Source organism: Etheostoma cragini, chromosome 14, assembly GCF_013103735.1.
Source record: "Etheostoma cragini isolate CJK2018 chromosome 14, CSU_Ecrag_1.0, whole genome shotgun sequence".
Taxonomy (NCBI): Eukaryota; Metazoa; Chordata; class Actinopteri; order Perciformes; family Percidae; genus Etheostoma; species Etheostoma cragini.
In genome coordinates this window covers 8,428,770-8,437,726 of record NC_048420.1, presented here as the reverse complement: position 1 = coordinate 8,437,726, position 8,957 = coordinate 8,428,770, and the positions used below count along the sequence as shown (strand labels likewise).

At 44.4% G+C, this 8,957-nt stretch overlaps 1 protein-coding gene across 1 annotated transcript; it reads right to left on the bottom strand.

Moving 5' to 3' along the window:
* Positions 1-1,946: 1,946 nt before the first annotated feature.
* Positions 1,947-2,943, bottom strand: LOC117957167 (TOG array regulator of axonemal microtubules protein 2-like). The gene is made up of 4 exons (XM_034892764.1): positions 2,848-2,943; positions 2,490-2,728; positions 2,222-2,380; positions 1,947-2,073 (listed from the first exon to the last, which is right to left on the bottom strand). Exons 1-4 carry the CDS (start codon positions 2,941-2,943, stop codon positions 1,947-1,949), a joined length of 621 nt encoding a protein of 206 aa, XP_034748655.1.
* Positions 2,944-8,957: the final 6,014 nt, after the last annotated feature.

The following is an 8,957-nucleotide window of genomic DNA, read 5'->3' as shown; positions in this document are numbered from 1 at the left end:
GCTGTTACACGGACCATGTTCCCAGTTGAGGTTTCAGTTCCATTTCAGACAGGAAAGGAAACTAAAGATAAAGATAATAAAGATAATTTGTTTATTAGTCCCCAATGGGGAAATTACTGCACTACACTCTGTGTACACACTTTTTGTTAGTACTCACACACAGGCCTGAAATACACACACATGCTCAGGACCTATACATGCACTATACATGGAGAGATGTCAGAGTGAGTGGGCTGCCAGCTGAACCAGCTGGCAGCAACCAGGGGGGGGGGGGGGTACGGTGCCTTGCTCAAGAGCACCTGGCAGTGCCCAGGAGGTGAACTGGCATCTCTCCAGCCACCAATCCACGCTCCCAACTTTTTGGGTCCATACGGGGATATGAACAAGTGACCCTCCGGTTCCCAACCCAACTCCCTATGGACTGAGCTACTGCCACCCCCTGATACACTGATAACTGATACAAGCAAAGTATGACTGTGGTTAGCTAGCTAAAGCTAGCATCAACGTTAACGGATATCGGGTAACGTTCAATTATGACTAACGTTAACGTTAGCTAACGTTACTTAGTTACTTTAAACCATGACATGGCGTAGCTAATTTAGTTAGCAGCTAAAATATCTTATGTGTCAGATAAACACCAACTTCCACATGCAAAAGCGTCAAAATATTGTTTTAGCTAACGTTAACTACGTTAAGATGAAATAGTGCTTACCATGGAGTTTAACAGCAACAAAGCAGTCGTCCCTCCCAACCCTTTGTAGACTGGCAACTTTTTTCCTTCCTTTGTCAACTGTGGAGCGAATGTGTTGCTGGGCAGTATTCAGATTTACTGTCCATCACATCAACAGTGTGTGTAATGTAAAGACGTCCAGACGCTGCTATGATGCAAATCATGCTTCCAAATGACCCGCGAACAACTGAGGAACCTGTAATACATTTTACCGACATATTTAATACGTTGCTGCGATGTATAGATTTCCTTTGTAATACACGTTGTGTTACAATGACTATTATTAATTGCGCTCAATTAACGATGCTTCCAAATGACGCGCGATCAATTGCAGATGAAGCGATCATTTGCAGACGTTGTGCCAACATATGTGCTTACTGGGATAGTATGTATTTGTATATATCTATATCTATGAATCAAAAATGGAAGTGTTAATAGTTTATTTTCATCCATTAACAAAAGGATGTAAATGAACAGAAGAGGAATCTAAATCAAATCCATATTTGGTGTGACCAGCCTAAATCAAATCAATATTTGGAGTGACCACACTTTACCTTCCAGACAGCATCTACAGATGCCCGCCTTGCCATGGGCAGCTCCCTCACTCTGACATCTCTCCATTAATGTATAGTTACTGAGCATGTGTGTGTTTAATTCAGGCCTACAGCTAGTATTTTAATAGTACTTTACTTAGCCTATTGTAATCAGAATCCATGTTATATTTAGCCTATGCACTGTGAAACACTTCAGTTTACACTTTACGTGTTATGTATGATAGAAAAGCCCTTCAAATTAGCCCTTCTCTCTTGATTGCCTTTTTATATTTTGTTTATGTACAGAATTACTTGCAGCCAATTGAATTCAATCAATTGCTTTCAATAGAAGTGTTAAAAAATTAAGTCTGCGTCCAGTTATTCCGATTAACATACATAAGGGCCCCTCCCCGGTAAATTCTCTATCATGTAAGGGGTCCTTGGCTGAAAAAAGATTGAGAACCTGTGATCCTAATCTGCATATCTTTACGACTGTGGGAGGAAACCGGAGCACCCGGAGAAAACCCCCACTGGCACGGGGAGAACATGCAAACTCCACACAGAAAGGCTGAATAGTTACAAGAACCTTCCTGTGAAGTAACAGAGCTGATCCCTGCACCTCCGGACCAGCCTAAAGCCAGATGTTGTCCAGATGTCCTCCAGTCTTTCCATCGCCGCCACTTCTACTGCCCCATCTTCTTCAAGATCTTATCCAAGGGACGCCTGTCTTTCACTTGGATGGTCCTATCCAACAGAGCCGCGAACCCCTTCTGGTGGGCAAATCCTTTGAGCATCTTTTGTCCGTAGTACCTGTGCAGAGTGTATTTCACATTTAGTTATTTTGTTTATAAGCACAATGCCCAGAGGGTTATGAGATTCTGAATGAATATTAACAAATCTAACTGAATTATTCACAAGAACCACAAACCACAAGACCATGCAAGACTTGTTAACCCACCTGACGTCTGTGGAAGCATCCACCGCCATCTTACTGACAGCAATAAGGAAACTCTGTGTGAAGTTGTTCCCTGCTGTCGGGATCTGCTCCTCTCCGAGGATGTCCGCCAGCTGGTGGAGGTGCTGGGCTGTGCAGCCCCTCACTGCAGCACAACGGTGGCTGAAGAAGGGACAAAAAAACGGAGAACGTTGAATATGATTCATTTAATTTACTTTAAATGCTGGTGTTATATTTCCTACTAAAGTCTGATCACATCCTCTCCTCTTACCTCAACCCTGTGTTGAGGAGAACACTTATCACTTTACTGGTGCTGCAGCTCTCCACCAGCGCATCCAGGACAGGGTTAGCCTGCTGGTAAATGAAGGCGTTGGTTGTGTATGCCAACTTCAGCAGCAGGACGCGGCCTGTCCACTGTGCCTCATTGTCCATGGCCCTCCCCAGTTTGGTATGGAGCTCTGCTAGGGTGCTCATTGCAGAACAGGCCACAGCAGAGCGCAGTTTTTTGACCTAAATAGTAAAAAAGAGTCAATACCCCTGTGTAAACAGTATAGGTACAAGTACATGTACAAGTAGGCAAATGAGAAGTCAATGGAACAAAGAAACAAAGAGGAAAATGTCTGCAATACCGCTTCTGTGAGGACCAGGCATACTTCATGGAGTTTGGTCTGCAGGTGTTCTGGATGGTGTCGTGCCAGAGCTCGAACAGATTTCAATCCTTTCATGATTTTTCGTGTTTTGATTACAACTGTGTTAATCATTGATTTAGAACCAACAGCAGACTGCTGTGGCCCATGCTGTTTAAAATCTATCTTTACTTCTGTAATGTGGATGTCCTACCAGTTATCCGTGGTCAGCTGCGTGAAGCAGAGGGACAGGCTCTTTGCAGGATCAACCAAAGGCCGGAGGTCTTCTATTGGGGGACATTTTGTCCCACTGCGAGGTCCTTTTCTGCTGGGCGGGGCAGCTTCTGAGGGTGGTGCTGGAGACTTGGGTGCCACCGCCAGGGTCCCACGGCGAGGTCCTTTTCTGCTGGGCGGGGCAGCTTCTGATGGAGGGGCTGGAGATTTGGGTGCAACCGCCAGGGTCACGCTACAAGGTCCTTTTCTGCTGGGCGGGGCACCTTCTGAGGGTGGTGCTGGAGACTTGGGTGCTCCCGCCAGGGTCCCACGGCGAGGTCCTTTACTGTGGGCTGGGGCGGGTTCTGAAGGTGGTGCTGGAACTCTGGGCGCCACCGCTGGTGTCCCATTGTGAAGTCCAGTTCGGTTGGGTGGGGGAGCTTCTGATGGAGGTGCTGGAGACTTATGTGCTACCACCAGGAACCCACGGCGAGGTCCTTTTCTGTGGGCTAGGGCAGCTTCTGAAGGTGGTGCTGGAACCTTGGGTGCCATCGCCAGGGTCGCCTCTGATGACTGGAGCTTGCACCCATCAGTGGCCTCCTTGGCTGTTTAGATTACCAACAAACATAGTCATGAACACTCACATTTACACTTTACTGTAATCCCAATCTTCACCTATTTACATTCAAGTTCCCATAAAGAAACTCATCTCTCAAAAGTATTAACGTATCTGCGCCACCAAATTTCATTGTTATCACCGGGAGACGAGATGGTCTCCTGGTTGCTCTGTCTGACAGAGCTGCGGTCTGTCCACAGAGCTGAGGGACGCGTCTGTACGTGGTTCTGTCCTGATTTGATTTCTGTCAAAAACCACTTCACCTCCTCTCGCAGCTCATACAACCGCTGTAACACCTGCCCCCTGGTGAGCCAGCGAACTTCAGTGTGCAGAAGCAGCTGTTCGTGCCCTGATCCCATCTCCTGGCAGAGGACCCCAAACAAGCGAGAGTTTAGCGGCCGTGATTTGATTAGATGTATTATTTTCACGGATTGGTTCAGCACAGAGTCAAAGAGAACCGTCATTCTTTTAGCAGCTAGTGCTTCGCGATGGACCATGCAATCTGTCCATTTCACAAGTGGAGCTACTTGCTGAACGCGAGCAGCTAGGCCACGCTCACGCCCTGGTGTGTGTCTTCTCTCTGCTCTGAGCCTGCGCGAGGCTACTGCTGACTGTGAGTGATTGGGCTTAAAGAGTACTTACTTTTGATACTTATTTACACTTTTCTGATATACCTTTACATTAGTAAAACTTCTGAATACTTCTTCAACCACTAAATCCCAGGCCGCCTGTTAGAGCAATCTTGTAGCAGCTGTGACTAAATAATGTTTGGGCATGTGTGCATCATTACCTCACGGTATCAGAGGACCATTATCCATACATATTTGTGTAGGGTTTTGATTTTGTTTCTGGACACTTTTTCCCTTCCTTAAAAATAAGTTACCATGCTTTCATAATGTTTAGGAATTTACTTAGGATCCTCTCCTCTTACTGGCGTAAATACTCTCCAAAATAAAAAATAAAATTATTCCCTTTAGAGGCAGATTCTTACCTGACTTTTGTCCAAATGACAGCTCGTGAACTTGCGGAGAGTAGACAGTGCTACCCAAAGGCGCCAAATTTGTTGCTCGGCAGACTTTTTTCGCTCAGTGATGGATGGTAGAGGATGGATACCCGACCCGAGCCTGACGGGACCCGCCGGCTTCGAACTGATTTTTAGATTGGATGCTCGGGTTCGGGTCGGGCTCGGTCACATAAGCGCGCTAATGGCATTGAACATTTTGAATTTAAAACATCTTATTATGTAGGTAACCAATGGGCCTGTTTCACCTGATGCAAATGTTAGTTTTTGGATTAAAATAAATGTCAAATATTACCCTAACATCCGTCTTCCTGTGTGCGGAAATTTGTTAATCTAGCTGTGACAACGAAAGACGTGCGTATTAAGCTACATGTGGCAGCGCATCGATGGATTATGTTAAAAAGAAGTTGGCCGCAGGAGATTTTAAAACTATTGAAAACAAAGGAAGGACAGCTGTGTTGAAGTATTTCTACATAGTTGTCAAGGCCGATATTGATGTTGGTTATGATCAATGTAAGGTTTGCGGAGTTCTCATGACATATGATAGCAAGAGGACCGGGAATTCCGCCCTGCAGCGTCACGTGGATAGAGTTTGTTAGTCACCTGGGCTACTGCAGCCGAGCATCACTGCCTTTACTAGTACCTCAAGAAAAATCCCTCAGCAAGCCAAACAAAACTGACTGAAAAATAAGTTGAGTACTACTGTAAAGACATAAGGCCATTTCGTTCCATCGAAGGAAGGGGTTTCATTGAGTTGGCCCAGCGGCTTATTAACGTCAGTGTTAAATATGGTTCAGTGGCAGCGCAGGACGTAGGCCTACTGCCTGACCCCACCACTGTGTCAAAACGGTGCCGTGAGGTGGCAACAGAGAAACGCACAAAGCTGGTTGACCAGATAAATGGCATTATGACTGAGGTGAATTACATCGGAATGACAACGGATATCTGGACGGAGGATTATCACAAATTAAGTTACATGACCATCACTTGCCATTTTGTGACACGAACATTTAAAATGATAAGCACCGTATTGACAACAGCCGCATTCCCACTGGAAGAGTCTAAGACAGGGGAGAATATTAGGAGAGAAATCATCAGACTTCTAACGGAGTATGGCCTGGATATGAGTCTGCTGAATAAAGTGGTGTGGGTGACAGACCAAGGCTCAAACATCATCAGTGCCCTCAGACAATATCGAAGACTAGACTGCCAGGATCACCTTTATAATACAGTGATGCGACACGCCCTGGACCCCACACAACTGACCCAAGATGCCCCGACTGTTGCCGAGACTCTGCCAGCTACGAAGGCACTGGTCAAGTATGTCAAAAAGACGGGCATGGCAGCTTTGCTGTCAAAAACAGTCATCCAAATGGCAGACGTGAGGTTTAGCACGGTATATCTGACCTTAAATTCTGTCCGCTCGGTGTATCAAGAACTACGCGAAAAACTAGATGAGCGTGCAGAGGGCTGGCGGATCGATGCCATATCTCCAGATGTCCTTGACTTTCTTGTCGAGTTCCTGCAACCATTTTATGATGCCCAGCGTGAACTTGAAGGGGACCAGTACCCAACCATAAACCTGGTGTTTCTGTGGTTTGAGCGACTGAAGCGTCACTGCAACAGAAAGACGACTGACAGCCCCTATCAAGCCATCATCTGCGAGCGGCATCTCAGTTGGATTTTGCGTAAAGTGGAGATCCAAGAACTCCAAAAAATTGCAACTTTCCTTTGGCCTAAATATAGCCAGCTCCGAATGTTGTCCAATTCAGAGAGAGACAACCTTCACCTGGAGGTTCGGAGACAGCTCAGTGACCTCCATACTGAGGAGGCCGCCACTGAAGGACCTGCGCCCAAGAAAGCTCCAGTTGACTTTGAGGAGTGGGAAAATGTACCACTGGCAGATGCCACGGACAAAGTCAAGATGTACTCGACTCATAATCCCGCAATGCAGGACAACAGAGATTTTTTGGGCTGGTGGAGAGATCAGCAACTCAACTACCCGAAGCTTAGTGTCCTTGCCCGCGGCATCCTTGCCATTCAGCGCTGCTGGCAGGGCCATCGAGCAGAGGACAGCCTTGAAGCCATCCACCGTTCATGCAATCCTTTTTCTGCATAAGAACATGGATTAGCCTAAACTTTGATGAATGGATTATGTAAATAGATCCCATGTTGCAGTTTAGTCTATACAGTTTTCGAGGCAAATTGTTAAAGTGATTTTCATGTCAATAAGCTCCATTTGTGATACGTTAATGTTATCGCTGGGGATATTCGTGTTGATTTGAATTAATTTAAAGATTCAGAACCTGTTGTGTTATTTTTGGGATTTTGTTCTATTAGCTTTGCCCATTTTTGATAGGGCTATGTTAATTGAATTTCAATTGGCTATGATTGGGCCTCTTGTGCGCGCCTGTGTTAATGGCGCTTGTTGCCCCGTGTGCATTGATGCGCTTATCTGTTGACATTTCCGAATGCCTTCCTACAATTGCTTAATAAAAGTTGGCTTTCCACACAAACAAACGTACATGTGTCATTAGTATGAGAAAAAAATTTGATTTTAACTGTGTTGGGCTAGTGTCGGGTTCGGACATAAATATCTTAATGCCTGTTGGGCTTGGGTCGGGTTCGGTTACTGCTCTGTTGGACGCGGGCCGGGCTCGGACAGAAAAATCCATCCCAATCCGCACTCTAATGGATGGAGATATGCGCTGCACAGTGGAGTGTGCGCACTGCTTACTTTCAGGTTTTGTGGGGAAAACCGTTAGCAATGGTGCTTAACACCACTATTAAATTGCTATGGCTACCCTTCTAAATAGCTTAATTTGTATAAAAAGTGGCAATTGTTTAAAATAGCATCCATGTCTGACATAATCAATTTTGAATATTGTAGGAGTGGAGCCATGGACTGTATACACTATATATTAATATTAACGGTCTATGAGTGGAGCCCAGGTGGAGCACACTTAGTTTAGCCCATCTACTGCCCATGTGGGGCCCAACAACAAAGCCCACTCTGTGCCCATGCCCAGCCAAAGCCCAACCAGCCCAAGTGAGGCCCATGTGGGCAGCTTTAATTGCAGTAAAAAAACAACTTCAATTGCAGTAACGCACCGCATTAATCGTCAGTAACGGTAACGGTGATAATAGAGGGGAAGAGAAATCAATAAGGTTACGTGTTACTGAAAAAGTAACACCGTTATTTATGACGCCGTTATTCCCATCACTGTGAATAACACATATGACGTTTCACAATTTAAAATATATTTTTTCAAATGAAGCAAGTTTATTGTAGGTTTGTCATATAACCACTTAGTTTTGTGTAAAACTGATCAGTGAACTACTTATTTTTTCTCACGCATTATACATCAGCAACATCAACTTAGCAGTTTGCTCTGCAAGTTTTACTTCGTTCTTCCAGGACAAGGGGATGAGTATTAAAACTGGCTGGCCATGTTGAGAGCTGCAAGGGTTGGAGGAGTGTTACCAAGTATTTTACGTAATAGCATCAAAAGCTATCAACTGTGTGATGATTAAAGATGATAAACTAAGGCATTAAACATGAGTAAAACATGAGGTTCATGTAGGCTGATATAGCAGTGTTAGCAGGGTTGTTGCTTTGCAAGTGAACCGAAAATAACTGCGAAGGGAAATTAATATTATATGATATATAATATTTGTAGGTAAGGTGTATTCAATACAGAAATTATTGAAGAATAATGTTGCATGTTAATAAAAATAAAAAACATATTTGGATGAGAAAAAGCATGGACCAATAATTCTTATTCAACCTTTATTTTAACTGGACAATACAATGAGGTAGCGCTCTCACTTACAGTATATCAGAGTAATACACCAAAGTCGATCCCCTAAATACAGTGAGGAAAATTAATATTTCAACACCTTGCTATTTTGCAAGTTCTCCCACTTAGAAATCATGGCGGGTTCTGAAATTGCCATCGTAGGTGCATGTCCACTGTGAGAGACATAATCTAAAAAAGAAATCCAGAAATCACAATGTATGAATTTTTTAACTATTTATTTGTATGATACAGCTGCAAATAAGTATTTGAACACCTGTCTATCAGCTAGAATTCTGACCCTCAAAGACCTGTTAGTCTGCCTTCAAAATGTCCAACACCACTCCATTTATTACTCCTAAATTAGATGTACCTGTTTGAGGTCGTTAGCTGCATATAGACACCTGTCAACCCCATACAATCAGTAAGAATCCAACTACTAACATGGCCAAGACCAAAGAGCTAT